Source organism: Nicotiana tomentosiformis, chromosome 2 (genome assembly GCF_000390325.3).
Source record: "Nicotiana tomentosiformis chromosome 2, ASM39032v3, whole genome shotgun sequence".
Classification (NCBI taxonomy): domain Eukaryota; kingdom Viridiplantae; phylum Streptophyta; class Magnoliopsida; order Solanales; family Solanaceae; genus Nicotiana; species Nicotiana tomentosiformis.
The window spans coordinates 21226955-21244854 of record NC_090813.1 but is presented as its reverse complement, the minus strand read 5'-3'; the positions used below and the strand labels follow the sequence as shown (position 1 = coordinate 21244854).

At 35.9% G+C, this 17900-nt stretch overlaps 3 protein-coding genes across 3 annotated transcripts; 1 reads left to right on the top strand and 2 right to left on the bottom strand.

The window, feature by feature from the left end:
* Positions 1-2536: 2536 nt before the first annotated feature.
* LOC104102311 (subtilisin-like protease SBT3) lies at positions 2537-5035 on the bottom strand. Its single transcript, XM_009609991.4, has one exon. The coding sequence runs from the start codon at positions 4997-4999 to the stop codon at positions 2702-2704; it is 2298 nt and encodes a 765-aa protein (XP_009608286.1). The 5' UTR covers positions 5000-5035; the 3' UTR covers positions 2537-2701.
* Positions 5036-7181: 2146 nt separating this feature from the next.
* LOC104102310 (subtilisin-like protease SBT3) lies at positions 7182-9877 on the bottom strand. Its single transcript, XM_033657698.2, has one exon. It carries the CDS (start codon positions 9659-9661, stop codon positions 7346-7348), a length of 2316 nt encoding a protein of 771 aa, XP_033513589.1. The 5' UTR covers positions 9662-9877; the 3' UTR covers positions 7182-7345.
* A 4742-nt stretch (positions 9878-14619) lies between these two features.
* LOC104102312 (small ribosomal subunit protein uS12) lies at positions 14620-16403 on the top strand. Its single transcript, XM_009609992.4, has 4 exons — positions 14620-14776; positions 15683-15838; positions 15935-16061; positions 16152-16403. The coding sequence occupies exons 1-4, from the start codon at positions 14772-14774 to the stop codon at positions 16290-16292; spliced, it is 429 nt and encodes a 142-aa protein (XP_009608287.1). The 5' UTR covers positions 14620-14771; the 3' UTR covers positions 16293-16403.
* The last annotated feature ends 1497 nt before the right edge of the window (positions 16404-17900 follow it).

The window sequence follows — 17900 nt, the reverse complement described above, 5'->3', positions numbered from 1 at the left end:
AAAGTCCGCCAAATCTTCAAAGTTTTCAAATATTCAAGTCAATGTCGTCAAGTCCACGAAGTCTTCGAGTTGAAGCTTTATAATTTTTCAATCTTAAGGTGGACATATGAGTCCCTTTGCACCTTAAGTTGGCCTCTTCGTGGGTTTGTCGTTAAAAGAAAACTATAACTTTCCAATCTTAAGGTAGACATATGAGTCCCTTTGCACCTTAAGTTGGCCTCTTCGTGAGGTTTTCCTTAAAAGGAAACTATAACTTTCTAATCTTAAAGTGGACATATAAATCCCTTTGCACCTTAAATTGGCCTCTTCATGGGTTTGTCCTTAAAAGGAAACTATAATTTTCCAATCTTAAGGTGGACATATAAGTCCCTTTGCACCTTAAGTTGGCCTCTTCGTGGGTTTGTCCTTAAAAGGAAACTATAACTTTTCAATATTAAGGTGGACATGTAAGTCCCTTTGCACCTTAAGTTGGCTCTTCATGGGTTTGTCCTTAAAAGGAAACTATATTTTCCAATCTTAAGGTAGACATGTAAGTATCTTGAGAGTAATCTCTCTGATAGTCGGGGCACATTGAGAGTAATCTCTCTGATAGTCAAACCACATTGAGAGTGATTTCTCCGATAGTCGAGCCACATTGAGAGTAATCTCTCTGATAGTCGGGGCACATTGAGAGTAATCTCTCTGATATTCGGGTCGTTTTGACATATTTGAAAACTCTACTGTTATGGATGTCCGAAGATCAAGTTGAGGCCTCTGCAAATTTCCATGATTGCAACATTGATCGACGTGGAAGGAAGGCACGTTATTTTGTTGGAAACTAAAAATGAACGCATAGTTGTCTTACCACTTCATGTGAATGAAAAAAAAATAAAAGAAATTCTTCACTAGAATTTCAAATGCAAAGAGGTCATGTCCAAATTAACCTTGTGAAATCAATAAGCATAGCTGATCATTTCATTAAATTGATCCATCTATGATTTGACATACTACTTCTCAAATAATAGCAAGTAAAGCTGTTACTTTATTCCTTAATTTGACAAAATTAGTCATTTTAAGCTATAAGTGGAAAAGGGATGCATGAATTAATCCGTGAAAGCATTGGTAAGAAGGAGGATACAAATTGTCTTCATTAATACTTTAAGTCTAGTCTTTAAAGCTTATACCTTGACAAGTCTTGAAATAGGGGCATTTGTAGGCATATAAATTTTATTAAAATTAAATCCATAAAATGATTTGGACTATATTTTAAATTCAAGATATATTGGTCCAAATAAATATTATGGGCTAATATAATTGAATTAATTATATAAGTCCAATAAATATGGATTAAATAAATAAGTCTTAATCCATTGGGCTAAATTGATGAGCCCACTTCATTAAGCCCAAAATGTCATTTTTCTAGAGGCCCAGTTTGGTGTCACGTGTCAAATGACGTGGCACGCCAAGTCAAACGAAAGAGCCAATAGTATCGTGCCACGTGTCAAAATAACAAGACATACCAAGCCAAATTACAAGGCCAATGAAATTGTGCCACGTGTGCAAGTGACATGTTCTGACCAATCAAATGTGGCCATGTCACACTTTAATTTGATTGGTCGGAGAGAGTTTATTCTTATCATAACTCTTCCCTCCCACAACTATAAATAGGGATCTTCATAACCTAGAAAAGACACCATAAATTATAACAAGAAACAAGAAAGAACGAATCAAATTCAAGCTCAAGAACGAAGAACAAATCAAGTTCAAGCAATCAAGCTCAAGCTCGAGAACGAAGAACAAATCAAGATTCAAGGAGTACGAGTTCAAATCAAAGTTCGTGCTAGTTGAATTCAAGATCATCGTTCGTGGCAACAACTACATATTCAAGATCAAGCTCAAGGGTCCTTGAATTTATTTACTATTGGAAAAGTAGAATCAGAGGAACCATAGAGATTGTACACGCATATTATTTGAAATCAAATACTACGATTGTTGCGATATTTTTCGGTCTTGATTTTATTTTTTCAACGCAATTTATTGTCTACACATAGATTGTTATTGTTTATGAAAAGCTGATTTATTCCTACCTATTGTTGATGGGAGGAAATTTTGGAGTTTTGACTCCGAAGATTGTTAACAACATTGTTGTCTTTTCCTAATCTCCGACCAATTATGTTATTGATAGATTTCGATATGTAGGTGATGTTTTCAAGCACTCTTTGAGGTCAATGGATATATACGGAAAGGGTAGCAATTTCAAGATGCTGTTTTCCCATAAAGTAACTTAATCAGTAAAAGTTTTGTTATGCAAAAATTTGTTGTTGTCAAGGCAAAACTTATGCATGGGTCTCTGCCTACAGAATGAATGTTGCTTCTGATTAATGACTCCTATTGCCAATATAGTGAAGATCTCTGTTTAAAATCTATGCGTAGAAATGGAAGAGAAACTTCTGCTCTATGGTTATGCTTATCTACTCATGTAATATAGTAATTGCTTGGTAACTTCATATTCTTATATATCCAATTCCACTGCATGTTTATAGTTGCTTCAACAATATGTTAAAGAGCACAGTCATTTTTTATTAATAACCCAAAAAATGTTACTATTCAACAATTACTTCAAACATACATGTACTTTGCCAGCATCCTTCTAGCTACTTACCAGAAGTCTCGTAGAGAGTTAGAAGCTTACAAATGCAACAGTTTTGTAAACTGCAGCATTTCAGGACCAGGCGTCAATCTGTGGAGCTACAACTATAGGACTTCTTACTGTGTGATGACCGTTCTCTTCCACCCAAGTGATTGAACCAGATTGTGCTTGATCTTCCGCGACGCCTTTGTAACGTATGGTCAGAGTGTAGTCCTGCTTCTGGTTTTTCTTTTCAAACACCAAGGTCTGCGGAGAGATAGAAATCGACGAGTTTTCTGGTGCTCTCACTTTTACTTTATACGTAGCTGCACCAACTCCAACATTTGTGACTGTCCTCTTGAATTTCTGCTCCAACCAAGTGTAGTTCCCATATGGGCTAAAGAGAGCAATAAATGAAGGATAATTTATATCATTGGATGGATTTGAGCAGTTGTGCTTAGCTGATGATCTAGCAATTGTTTTGAATTGCTCTACTGTCAAATTCATAGAGCAGAGAAGGTTCACATAGTCTTGCGGAGTGGCATCATATATTAGGCCTGGATCAACTGCACGATTTGGATCAACGAGTCCGGCTCCCATGGCTAATGATGTAGCATCCTTGTCATTATCTGCGCTTTTGATGGGTTTTTCAGTATTATCCAAAGGATTGGCAGTGGTCATCATGGCAGATCGAATAGCTGAAGGACTCCATTCGGGATGTACTCCTTTTAGCATCGCAGCAATTCCAGCAACGTGAGGAGCAGCCATGGAAGTGCCTGATTCAAGACGGTAATCACTTTCCAAAAATGTATTGACACCAATAACTGCAGCTGAAACGTTCGATGGCCAGGCTGCTAAAATCAACTCTCCTGGTGCTATAATATCAGGCTTTGCAATTTGCAGATAGCTTTTAGAAGGGCCTCTAGAGGAAAATGCAGAAACGACTGGAGCAGGCTTTACATCCGTGCGTGTTTCCTGGAAACTGATGCTGGCTTTAGGTTTTACACCTTTTAATGCATAGTCGATCACCTGCTTCCCTTCCTTGATGCTAATGACAACTCCAGGGTTTGGAAAAAAATTGGATATCAATGCATCTGGATCATCAGATATATAGATGGCTCCTCCAAATTTTGACTCTGAGATGGCCGCCATTTGTTCCTCTACTTCTACTGCAACACTATAGCAAATCATGATGCTACGTCTAGCATTAGGGACTTGGGATAATGGGTCAGATGAATCACAAGGAGATATACTTTCGTTGTAAAGCACAGGAAAATCCTTGATCATGGTTCTCACTGGAAACAAGCTAAATCCTGTAATCTTTAAGCCATTCCCAAGAGTTAGAGTCCCTGAAAATGATCGGTCAGTACTGCATGATGCCACGGTAAAGATCCACGGGACTCCATTGTTTAAAGTTCCCATTTCAGGACCTCTGTTTCCAGCTGAAGCAGTGACTAAGACACCCTTCATCATGGCACCAAAAGAAGCTATTGCAATAGAATCTTCGTACAACGGAATTTTAGACCACCCATACGAAATGGTCAGTATGTCGACACCATCTGCAACAGCTTGGTCCATAGCAGCAATTAAATCTGAAGTAAAGGTTCCTTCTTCAAAGCTAAACTTATACACAGCTATCCTAGCTCGTGGCGCGATACCTCTTGCTGTTCCAGGAGCATATCCAAAATATGAAGCTCCTTTAGCAAAACTACCAGCAGCAGTGGAAGCAACATGGGTGCCATGACCTCTAGTATCCCTTGCAGAATTCATGGAAATATTTACACTAGGATCATCAGCCAAAATACCCTTATTGAAATAATTAGCTCCTATGAGTTTCCTGTTGCACAATGAGGAATTGAACTCTGCTCCTGGCTTGCAAATTCCTTTCCACCTTTTTGGAACTTCAGGCAATCCATCATCTCTGAAACTGGCAGATTCTGGCCAGATACCAGAGTCAAGCACACCAATGATAACATCTTGACCAAAACCAGAAGCTGGCCACATCCCAGAAGCAGGATTGAGCTTAAGAAACTCAGAAGTATGAGTAGTGTGAGCTTCAACAGTCCTGTCTTTATAAGCTGAGAGAAAGCCTGGTGATTTCTTGAGAGCTACAAGTTCATCTTTAGACAAAACAGCACTGAAGCCATGAATGACATTATCATAAGAATATACAATCTTTGGAACTGGATGATGATCATTTGGAGTAGTGGGAACCTCAATCTTGATGTTGTTAATAATGGATGAATGCCAGTTTTCATGACTAGCAAAGATTTTAGGCATAACAGATTTGTCCAAATGGACAATGTAAGTAGACCTCTTTGCTGAGGTTCCTAATAACAAAGAAATACCAAAAAGAAACCAAGAAAACAGGAGAAGAGGTACTGATGTCATAATTCTATCTGTCTACTTGTGTTTTTTTCCTCTTACAACAGAGCCTCCTTTTAAATACACATGCTAAGAAACAGCCTTGCTTGGGCCCCCGCCCTTGGCTAGTTTTGTGAAGTAGATAATGCAATTGGAGCACTTGGTAAGCTGTCATTTTCTAAGACTTGGTTTCTTTGGAAGTTTCAGCCAGTGGACCAGTGGTGACATTATTTTAGTGAAAATTAAAGTGGCGACTTCCTGTGTACACACACTACACAGATTTGTACAAGCACCCAATCATATTTCAAGTGATAAATTGAGATTAGAATATATATTACTCAACAATGTTAATTAATAAAACTTATATAAATGACATATGTTATATAATACTGGTTGCTTTAATAAGCTATTCTTTCGTCTTTTTTTTTTTTTTTGAGTAATACTATGTTGTCACGATTTTTGCATTAAACAAATACCAACTTGCAAAATCTTTTAGGAGTACAAGTTTTGGAAAAAGAAATTATGGAAATTATTGAAGATATTTTTTTTCAAAATAGGTTCTTCAAAAGTACTTGAGGTTGTTTATAAAAAAATTATTAGTCCACTCACATAACACTTAGAACATCTCAAAAAAATTACAAAAGCCTTTTGGAATCCCATATGAAGAACACATAGATTAGTATAACTATGGATGGTCATTGATTGGACGAACACATTTTGTATTTGGCGATAGAACTTAGTACTAGCATTGGGAATTTGTAGCAAGTGGGCACGTTAGGCTCGAATTTCTATTTTAAAAATGATCCTACCATATTGTGATTGATTGGTAAATGTCCTATATTGGAATGATTTTATTGTCAATTAATCATGGAGGTCATACTTTTCTAAGTGCATGCATGCCAGCCCATTCATCCCTCCTTCCCTCCTTTATACATACGGGTGCTCGCCGAGGCACATCTAGAATTTTAACTCTATGGATTTAATAATTAAGTTTTTTAGCATTTAACTCATTATATTTTTAAAGTTATGAGTTCATATCTACTAATTTGCAATTTTAACGAATTTTTACATCTAAAGTTTTACTTCGCGTCGAAAGTTATGGGTTCAATTGAACTTGTTATTATTACACTACATACGCCCTGGCGGGCGCACACATACACGTTTTCTGTGCATGTATATACTTGTAGTTGTTTCTATTAGCATGTGTACTATTTATTTCAAATTGGAAGAAAAGAGAACAAGAACATGAAACTTACTTTTGAAAAATCCCAAATAGAAAAGATCACTTGCATGTTTTAAACATTAATTTGTTTCTGTCAAAGGCAAAACTAATGCTTTCAGTCTCTGCATAACATGCTCTATAGAATTATCTTATGATATATTACCATGGAAAGCCTACTGTATGGATATTGCCAATCTTGGTGACTAGTTAAGTTCTACTTTTAAGCTCTATTGGTAGAAATGGAAAAGAAACTTCTGCTCTATATATATTCATACTCATCAACTCATGCAAAACAATTGCTCGGTAACTTCATATACTCAAAGATATATGGTGTCATGTCTGATTCTCCAGTTACTTCAACTCAATTCTGATCAAGTTTGCATATGTCAATGTATTCCCTATGATTTTATTTGTGCTAGTTTAGTTCAGAAATTATATAAGTATTCTTAAAATTGAAAGAGGGAAAGGAGAGAGGGAAGGGTGAGAGTTGTAATAGTTACATGCATGTAGTGCAGAACTTCAACCCTTGAGACTGAACTGCAGTTGGCTTTCTATAGCGTCTCAAACTGTTGCTCCGCTTGTTATATGTCTAGTCTTAGGCGCTTTAAATTTCTTAATACCCCGTGTAAGACTTTTTTTAACATATCGTTTGTTGGTTAAGGCAAAAGGTCTACTCAATGCTCTAACGCTATAGACAAAAGGCTCTTTCCTTGTCACTTGTCGATTAAACACTTCTTTATACATACAACATTGTTTGGACGAATTTGAATATTACCAATAGTTATTCAGTATAGGTCCAAGCTAATCCTTTGTTCCATATCCTGGGGCTTATTAAAACAAGTGAATTTAAAAAAATTCAGTTCTTCTAGCACTGCATTTTTTATCTAGCCAAAGATTCTCCAGAGAGCTCAATAAGTGGATATAGTACTACTTCATGGTGTATCTGCAAAAAGCATCTAATGGCTTTAGTTCTATGTAGCAACAAAGTTTTAAAGATCAATAAAGTCATGCCTTTTTTATAACAATTTTTTATTTATTTAACTTTTACTTCAAACATACATTTGCTTTGCCAGAATGTCCAGCTACTTTAACATAACTCTCTTAGAGAGTTACAAACTCACAAATGCAACAGTTTTGTTAACTGCAGCATTTCAGGTCCAGGCATCAATCTCTGGAGCTACTACTATAGGACTTCTTACTGTGTGATGACCATTCTCTTCCACCCAAGTGATTGAACCAGATTGTGCTTGATCTTCCGCAACGCCCTTGTAACGTATGGTCAGACTGTAGTCCTGCTTCTGATATTTCTTCTCAAACACCAAGGTCTGCGGAGAGATAGATATTGTTGAGTTTTTTGGTGCTCTCACTTTTACTTTATATGTTGCTGCAGCAGCTCCAACATTTGTGACTGTCCTCTTAAATTTCTGCTCCAACCAAGTGTAGTTCCCATATGGGCTAAAGAGAGCAATAAATGAGGGGTAATTGATATCATTGGATGGATTTGAGCAGTTGTGCTTAGCTGATGATCTAGCAATTGTTTTGAATTGCTCTACTGTCAAATTCATAGAGCAGAGAAGGTTCACATAGTCTTGTGGAGTGGCGTCATATATAAGGCCTGGATCAACTGCACGGTTTGGATCAACGAGTCCTGCTCCCATGGCTAATGATGTAGCATCCCTCTTAACCATGTAATCCGGAGTCTTGATTGGTTTATCAGTATTATCCAAAGGATTGGCAGTGGTCATCATGGCAGATCGAATAGCTGAAGGACTCCATTCGGGATGTGCTCCTTTTAGCATTGCAGCTATTCCAGCAATGTGAGGAGCAGCCATTGAAGTGCCTGAGTCAAGACGGTAATCACTTTCCAAAAATGTATTGACACCAATAACTGCAGCTGAAACGTTCGATGGCCAGGCTGCTAATATCAACTCTCCTGGTGCCATAATATCTGGCTTTGCAACTCGTAGATAGCTTGCAGAGGGGCCTCTCGAGGAAAATGCAGAAACGACTGGAGCAGGCTTTACATCAATATGTGTTTCCTGGAAACTGATGCTGGCTTTAGGTTTAACACTTTTGGTGGCATAATCTATCACTTGTTTCCATTCCTTGCTGCTAACTACAACTCCAGGGTTCGGAAAAAAAGTTGAGGATAATACATCCGGATCCTCATAAACATAGATTGCAGCTCCAAATTTCGACTCTGAGATGGCCCCCATTTGATCAGAGACTGATAAGTCTTCTTGTGCAGTGCTATAACAAATCATGATGCTACGTTCAGCATTAGGGACTTGGGATAGTGGGTCAGATGAATCACATGTAGATAAACTTCCATTGTTAACCAAATGAAAATCCTTGATCATGGTTCTCACTGGAAATAAGCTAAATCCAGTAATCTTAAAGCCATTCCCAAGAGTTAAAGTCCCTGAAAATGATCGGTCAGTACTGCATGATGCCACAGTAAAGATCCAAGGGACTCCATTGTTTAAAGTTCCCATTTCAGGACCATTATTTCCAGCTGAAGCAGTGACTAAGACACCCTTCATCATAGCACCAAAAGAAGCTATTGCAATAGAATCTTCATACAATGGACTATTAGACCACCCATACGAAATGGTCAGTATATCAACACCATCTGCAACAGCTTGATCCATAGCAGCAATCAAATCAGAAGTAAAGGTCCCTTCTTCAAAGCTAAACTTATACACAGCTATCCTAGCTCGTGGCGCGATACCTCTTGCTGTTCCAGGAGCATATCCAAAATATGAAACTCCTTTAGCAAAACTACCAGCAGCAATAGAAGCAACATGAGTGCCATGACCATCAGTGTCTCTGGCAGAATTCATTGAAATATTCACACTAGGATTATTAGCCAAAAGCCCCTTATTGAAATAATTAGCTCCAATGAGTTTCCTGTTGCACAATGAGGAATTGAACTCTTTCCCTGGCTTGCATATTCCCTTCCACTTTTTGGGAATTTCAGACAATCCATCATCCCTGAAACTGGCAGATTCTGGCCAGATACCAGAGTCAAGTACACCAATGATAATATCTTGACCAAAACCAGAAGCTGGCCATAGACCAGAAGCAGGATTGAGCTTAAGAAACTCAGAGGTATATGTAGTGTGAGCTTCAACAGTCCTGTCTTTATAAGCTGAAAGAAAACCTGGTGATTTCTTGAGAGCTTCAAGTTCATCTTTAGACAAAACAGCACTGAATCCATGAATGACATTATCATAAGAATAAAGAAGCTTTGGAGTTAGATGATGATTATTTGGAGTAGTGGGAACATCAATTTTGATGGTATCAATAATGGAGGAATGCCAGTTTTGGTGACTAGCAAAGATTTTAGGCATAAAAGATTTGTCCAAATGGACAATGTAAGTAGACCTCTGTGCTGAGATTCCTAAAAACAAAGAAAGACACAAAAGAAACCAAGAAAACGTGAGAGGAGCTAGTCTTGTCTCCATAGTTTTTAACTCTCTACTTGTTTTTTTTTCCTACTATGATTGAGCCTCCTTTAATACACAATCTCAGAAACAGCCATGGTAGGTTAATTACAATGGTTGCTTACTCAACTGTCACTTTAATGATCCAATGTCACTAAAATTTTGTAACGAAAAAGTTACTATACTTTGCATAATTAAGTATCACATACTCAATATTGCATAAATCACTCAACTGTTACCATGTTATGTTTGTTTCCTTGTATGATACTTAGACAAAGTTGATTGATTTTTTTATTACAAAAGTAGTTTGGTGACTTTTTGTAGCACTTACATAAAATTGATTAACAATAAAGTGAAAGTTGAACGGTCATCCATTAACTATGACTTTGTCGAGTTAATAATGCAATTGGAGAACTTGGTAAGTTGTCATTTTGTAGGACTGTTTTCTTTGAAAGAAAACAAGAAGTTTCAGCCGGTGGACCTGAACACTTTTGTTAGTGAAAATTAAAGTTGCGTGCTTCATGTTTACCCACTACACAAACCGAATTCTCGCACATGCACCAAATTACATTTCAAGTGATAGTTGAAGTATGTATGTATGTGTGTATATTTATACATATATAAATAAGGCTGAGTACATAGTTTACCCATCAACCTTGTAGCAAAATGCCTGTTACACACCTCTCCTTCACGGAAAACCTTTTACACATTCAACATTTCAAAAGTGTATCTAAGACACTACTTTTGTCCCGATAACACTTGTGTGTTTACACACACAAAAAATGCGTGAAGCCCGTAAAAATCCCATTTTTTGTCTCCTTTCCCCACAGGAACCCCTCCCCCTCCCTCTGGTCTTCTTCCTCATACCACCCTCCCCCCATCTTCTTCCCCAAATAGAATTTTTGAAAGAACATAAAATTTTAGATCTAAAATTGAGCAATTTTTGTTGGTTTATTATCTAAATATTGTGAAAACTATTTATTTGTAATAGATTTAAAAGCTTTAACAGTAGTATTAAAGGTTTGGTAGAAAAGTTTAGAATCCACCATTGTTGGGGTATCGAAAAAAAACTTGTAAATTCAATTGGGTTTTGTTGATTATTGAGTTGTTGAACTCAATTTATTGCTCGATTATTTTCAGCTAGTTGTTTAGATGGTGTGGTTGAATTTTAGTGTTGTTGGAAACTTTCTCACAAACAACTATGGTGGCAGCAACAATGGTGCTTAAGATAGAAAATGGGAAGATGGGTTTTAATTGTAATTTCTAATATATATTTTTTCCTTTTTAAGGTCAATGACATGTGTCACGACCATATTAGGGCGTGACTTTCATGTTATTTGAAAAATTGGTCAAACATAAAAGTAGTATGTCTTAGACACACTTCTGAAAGGTTTAGTGTGTAAAAAATTTTCCATGAACGAGAGGTATGTACAAGAGATTTCGATGCAAGGTAGATGGATAAACTGTGTATTTTTATTTGAGATCTACGATTTTGACGTTAAACAAACATCAACTAGAAAAATCTTCGACAAGTTGCAAAAAAATCTATGGACATTATTGAAGTTTTTTTTTTCCATTCAAAAAGCTTCTTTAAAGAAGAAGTGCTTTGAGATTGTTTCTAAAAATATCTTTTTCCACTCACATAACAATTACAAAATCTAACTCATGTGTTCTTCTCTTAAAAGTCTCACAAAATCCCAATAAAGTCTTTCAATTAATCAATTCACCACGACAAACCTCTGTCTTCTTCGTCAGAAGTCTTGGTTAAAAGATTCCATAAATTAATCATCATCTCTTTAAAAAAATATATATATATATTAGGATGTCTAGTTCAATTTGCGCACGCCTCGACTAATTCGCATCATCTCTTTTATCCTTCAAACGTACGTGAGACACATGATAAGAGTGAGAAAAACCTCAAAGGGAACTACATTCATTCAAGATTCTTCACTAATACTCCAATAGAAAAGTATATATCTATGGGTTGTTAATGTTTAGACAAATACATTTTGTATATGGCGATAAAACTTAGCATTCAAAGAGCACTGAGGATAGGCTCATCTTACTTTTTAAAAAAATGACCCTACCATATTGTAATTGATTGGTAAATGTTCCGTATTGGAATGTTTTTGCAGTAAACCAATCATTTTGGGAGGGTCATATTTTTCTAATTTTTGCATACCAAACTATTCATTCCATCCCTTCTATCTTAGGTGGCAATTTTATTGTAAGCACATAAAATTTTTACTTCTCTATTTTTTCCAACTCGTTTAATTTTGCCTGTACTCACATATGTCATTATCAAGAAATGAGCTGATTATTCACTCATATTATTCTGAAAGCAATCTAGGAAAATTACTTGAGCATTTCACAAGTTATTCTTTTTAGTAGGACGAAGAGCAAAGAGTGTAAATTATTGTTGGCAGAATGAATTCTGGTCCTTTTTCTAGTGTTACGTTCAATTAAAATGCTGACTAATTGTAACCCTTGAGTGGTCGTCAGACTTGGCTGAGTGGCGCATGATGCTATTTTTTTGTTATATGGGTGAAAATTTTATCCGTATGAGCTTGCACACATTGCCGGTCCTATACCGCGATAAAACAAAATAGTTGCGATAACCTGGGAGCCAGCATAAAACTAACCAAATCATCGGGCGTGCTTTGGTGCCCTAAAAGTATTTTGTTGTAACAGTTAGCAGGTGTAAAAACTATTATTACTACAGTTAGTGTTGTTAGCAATCACTGTTATACCTAAACAAGAATGTTTTTTTTTTTGGAACTTCAGGAAAACTCGCAGCCGGTACAGCCTCTGCCACAGTCCTTGTCATTCGGGTGAGTACTCTATGCGCACTGGGTAAACTCCTCACTGTGTAATAGCCTGCAAACCACACAGGAAATGTAAACCGCACTAGGCAAGCCCCGTACGACAGGCTCAGACTTAGAGGGACATTGCGGTGGATTGATCCCGCGTCGCCCGTATGGACGTCCCGCCAAACTCAACTGGGCCGTCCCTTCGGGACTAAACAAGAATGTTGTTAATACTAATCTAAAGCTTTTCCAATGAGTAAGACAGATTATTTAAGAACATTGCTGATCCTTGAAATCATTGATGTTTTTGCTGATCGGCTTGCCTAAAGACTACAAGCAGTATGCCTAACAAACCAAAAACATATAAAATCTTATAAAAAGGAAAATGCAAACATAAAACAATAAGGGACTTTTCCGTATATGTACAAGATTTTATTTAAGTTTTCATATTTACTGGAAGTAACAAAAGTTTTTACAAAATATAAATAAATTCGGTCAAAATCTACAATTTATCTACAACTTAAATACACATTTTTTTGGGTACATAATCCGGTCAAAAACTATAATTTACATATAATTTATATACAACTTATATACAATTATGTAAGTTATAGATATTTTGTATACCATTTCTACGCTCGACATAGAAAATATATACAATTTATTTATGTCTTCTTTTTCGAATTGCAATCTGAAATTTCAACCAAAACCACCTTGAATCTTCACCAAATTATCTCAAAATTGAGATATAAATTCCAACGGATATATTCAATCATTTGCAACAACACCCAATCCAAACAAAAAATAATTTCGTAAAATTCTATTTTCGAATTCAAAGCTTTGAATTCGAAAATCGAATTTTATGAAATTATTTTTTGTCAAATCTTCAAAGCTTTTTAATGACTGTCAATGGAGTTTTTAATGGATTAACATAGTTTTCGATTCAATCTACTCGCTTCTAATTAATATTATGTTATTTATTGATTAACATAGTTTCCAATTCAAGCTAAAATTAGCTCAGATGATGATTCTCTTCATCAGAGCTAAAAGATTAGCTCAGATGATGATTCTCTTCATCAGAGCTAATTTCTTTCTTATTTACTTCCTCGTTTTCATAGGATCTGAAGCAAGAACTTTGCTAGGTACTAATCTTCTCTCGTTTTTCACTTAACATTAATATCATTTTTTTCGTTTATCCACATGAAGATATTAATATAAGAATACTGATAAAGAATGAGAGCGAGAGAGAGAGATCGAAGAGAGAGAGAGAGAGAGAGAGAGAGAGAGAGAGAGAGAGAGAGAATAGAGAATTCCCTATTCAATTCCTAATATAATGAGATGGATACGCATTAATACTAATTTGTATATAATTGATAAATTGTATATCAACTTATAATTAAGTTAAAACCTAAATAGTGAGAGTAAATAATAGCCTATTTGGCCAAGTTTCTCAAGAGGCCAGAAGTGTTTTTTTCCCCTTCCCAAAAGCACATTTTTTTCCTAACTTGAGGTGTTTGGCCAAACGTTTTTGGAAAAAAAGTGCTTTTGGGAAGAAGCAGAAACAGTTTTTTAGAAGCAAAAAAAAGTAGCTTCTTCCCAAAAGCAGAAGCAGAAGCAGTTTCGACTTTTCTTCTTACCGAGAATACCCTTAACAAAATATAGTATATACCAAAATAACCGTTAAACTTAATACTTAAGATATTAATGTATACATATTTCTTATTATCTTTAGGATAACTTTCTAATATATAGTGATTTTAGGGGTGAATATTTTTATATTTGTTGAATGATTTTTAATATATTTAACTTATATTAAAAAAATTAAGTACTTTTAAATTTTATTTTCATATTTTACTTAAATAAAATGAAAAAATTTATTTATTTACTTATAATATTAACTATTAAGTAAATATATTCATGTCCTTATTCGTAATTTGATACTTAAAAGCACTTTCTGAAAAGCTTGGCCAAACACAAATTATTGTTCAAAAGTAGTTTTCAGAGTGATTAGCCAAGCACAGACTGTTTCTGTCCAAAAATATTTTTTTCAAAAGCACTTCTTAAAATATATTGATTTCTCTATCTTGGCCAAACATGCTATTATAGTTTCTAATGTAGTACACATGCGTAAAAATCCATTATATAAGCCCAAAGCTCTTCAGCCCAATATCCAGAAGCCCAATCCAAGAGCTCCAATTCATTCAATAATTCAAAAACACAACTTCAATAAAGGTTAGGGTTTTACGAGCGGCTGCCTCTTCTCTTCTCATCTGCAACCACTCAAGCCCTAGTCTGAAGTTTGAGCTTCTTTTCAGTCAGCAAACATGGGGTATGATTTGTTGTTTTTCTCCTTTAATCATTTTCTATATGTTACAGTCATCTTTAAATTGCACTATTTCCATGTGAAAACTTTATATCTGTATTTCAAGTCTAGTGTTTTGGTCCTCTTTTAATCGATTCCTAATAGTTCTCTCCCCTTTTGCCTATCCTGGAATCTGGGTTCTATTATTGTCTGCTTAAAAATGAATATTTCTAATATACCGGATATATATATTATATGAATAAACTATGTAATGCAGATTTTATAGCTTTTCCATGCCCAATATGTAACAATTGTTGATCGAGTTGCTGAACATATGAGAAATTTGAAGTGCCTGATTGTTAGAATGTTGTAATTTGAAACGCTGGACATGGAGGTTATAGGAACAGTTGATTTGTTGCACGAGTTGATGGTGCCTTTTGAAGTTAACAGATTTTTTTTTTATGGAGTTACCGCCTGTTGCTGGTGTGAGACAGTAGGTTTCTCGTGGAATTAGTCGAGATCCGCATAAGCTGGCTTGGACACTACAATTATCAAAAAAGAATCTTATTTTCTTTGTTTTTTTGATGAAGGAATCTTATTTTCTTTGTTGCTTAAAGCGCTTTGTAATGAGATTGCTTGATGTGTTCAGGAGTTCTGCAAAATTAGGAATAAGTAATGTGATGTGCTTCTTCCTGGATTTTAGAGACAAATTCTATGATACCAAGGCAATTAGCAATTGGAAGATCATTGTTTCTTGTAGATTGATATGTTGGTTTTGCATTGAAATGTCTATTCTCTATTACGATGTCATTCCCCCAACAATGAGTAATAGTTGAGGTGCTCTGATGTACTTAAGAATATACTAGTGAAAGTGAGAAAGCATATGCTTCTGTTCATTACGCGAGTTGTCTCCTAATAGGGTAAAATTTTCAGGAAGACACGTGGTATGGGAGCTGGACGCAAGCTGAAGTCCCACCGTAGAAGACAAAGGTGGGCTGACAAGTCCTATAAGAAGTCCCATCTTGGAAATGAATGGAAGAAGCCATTTGCTGGCTCATCCCATGCGAAAGGCATTGTGCTTGAGAAGATGTAAGTAGTTCTCTTTTACTCGAGTTTGATAACTTATCCATTATCCATTCTGTTTCAAAAGCCCTTGTATCTAACCAGTTAATTTTGAAATTGTAGAGGTATTGAGGCTAAGCAGCCCAACTCTGCTATTCGTAAATGTGCTAGGGTTCAATTGATCAAAAATGGAAAGAAGATTGCTGCATTTGTTCCTAATGATGGTTGTTTGAACTACATTGAAGAAAATGTGAGTCCTTTACTTCCACATATCTTCCCACACGAAATATTGTTATTGTCAGTTTTCTTAGTTCCTGACCGTTTATTTTTGGAGTTGCAGGATGAGGTATTGATTGCTGGATTTGGTCGAAAGGGTCATGCCGTGGGAGATATTCCTGGTGTCAGGTTCAAGGTGGTGAAGGTATCTGGTGTATCTCTCTTGGCTCTCTTCAAGGAGAAGAAGGAGAAACCAAGATCTTAATTTTTCAGTTTTGCCAAAACACTGTTGCCATGTACTTTTAGCTGTCTTGAGTTACTACTTTCTTGAACAACTATTTTTAATCTAGGCATATTGCACTGGAATTTTGATTCATCTCCCTTGAGTTGTGGACTTGTGTTACCTAACATCTTGCAACAACCCCCCCCCCCCCCCTCCCCCCAAAAAAACCCGAAAAAGGGAACAAAAGAAAAGACTGCATGCATTTTAGGTTGTAAAAGACTTGTGCTGAGGTTTCTATAAGGCTTCTTCAGAATGATCAGCTTATTTAATGGACAAATGGCACATGTATGCCAATTTTCCTTCCTGTCTTCGCATGAAACTTTTATCTGCTTAATGGAAAACCAAAGGTGGTTAAGTATTTCCCTTGGTGCCTTTTAACTTGGATTGCCAAAACATTAGGTGATGAAATGCTTAGTTACCTGCAGTTTTCAGAGCAAAGTTACATTACATTGATCCCCTTGACAGCAGATATAAGCAACTGCCAAAGGAGGAAGATCAATTGCTCATAACATCCTTTACAAATACATCGGTTAACCTCTAATGTCCCAGGCAGCTACCGTGGTGTCTCTCTTTTATTCTTAACACGAGCATCTTAGTTCAGCAAACAGTATAGTGAAGCAATCGTATCATAGAAAGAACAATCAGCCTTTTTTTTATTTTTTTTAAATAGAATTTCCCAGGCTTCCTGGGGTGTTGTATTTATTTCCAAAAGATAGGAGGGGGATGTGAGCCTTACCTCCAAAGGAGTGTGTTCCTTACCTCCAAAGGATTGCAACACACTGATATACATCCAATAGAGATCTCCTTGGTTGTTTCTCACTACTCCTCCCAATCCCGCTTTTCCATTACCATGAATAAAATTTCCATCGGTGTTTACTTTAATGGCTACCAGTTTAGGTTTATTCCAGCATAGTGAGATAGCCTTAGGAATAGGTTGAAGTTTCATCATGTTGTCATAAAAGTCGACGCAAGGCAATGTTGAGAACAGTCAGCCTAAGAATAACAAAATGCAAAGTAGTAGCACCCTTTTAGGAATCAATATTATAGCTTGTTTGACCCAGCTTCTAAATCGGATTGTTTTGAAAAGTGTTGTTCTCAAAAGTGCTTTTTAAAAAGTACGTTCAGTGAGAAACAATTTGTGCTTGACTAATTAATTTAAGAAAAAATTTTGATTGGTCAAACTTTTATAAAGTGTTTCTAAGTGTATTTTTTTTAAAGTGCTTTTTGGGGAAAAATTATATTTTTCTGCTTCTAAAAAATTACTTTTGCTTCTATTCAAAATACTTTTTTCCTTCTAATAGCGTGAATAAACACCTTAATTTTGGTAGGATATTTTAGCCCAAAAAAACCCTTTTGGCAAAAAAGAAGCCAAGTCTGACATCCACTAAAGGGTTACAAAATTATCAGCATTTTAATCAAAAGTAACAATAGAGAAAGGTCACCTGGAAAAGAGCAAAATTCATTCAATCAACGAGTTACACTATTTTCTCTTCATCCTAGTAGAAAATATAAGTAATCTGCTAGACGAAACTTCCATAGATTTTTGTCGACATAATATGGTGTGAACAATCAACTCCTAGTCTTTTACAT

Excerpts from the sequence above, each read along its gene's own strand:
- LOC104102311 (XM_009609991.4), bottom strand. The coding sequence starts at position 4,999 with ATGACATCAGTACCTCTTCTCCTGTTTTCTTGGTTTCTTTTTGGTATT.
- LOC104102310 (XM_033657698.2), bottom strand. The coding sequence starts at position 9,661 with ATGGAGACAAGACTAGCTCCTCTCACGTTTTCTTGGTTTCTTTTGTGT.
- LOC104102312 (XM_009609992.4), top strand. Across the intron at positions 15,839-15,934 it reads GGCATTGTGCTTGAGAAGAT|AGGTATTGAGGCTAAGCAGC; the intron begins GTAAGTAGTTCT and ends TTGAAATTGTAG. Across the intron at positions 16,062-16,151 it reads TGAACTACATTGAAGAAAAT|GATGAGGTATTGATTGCTGG; the intron begins GTGAGTCCTTTA and ends TTGGAGTTGCAG.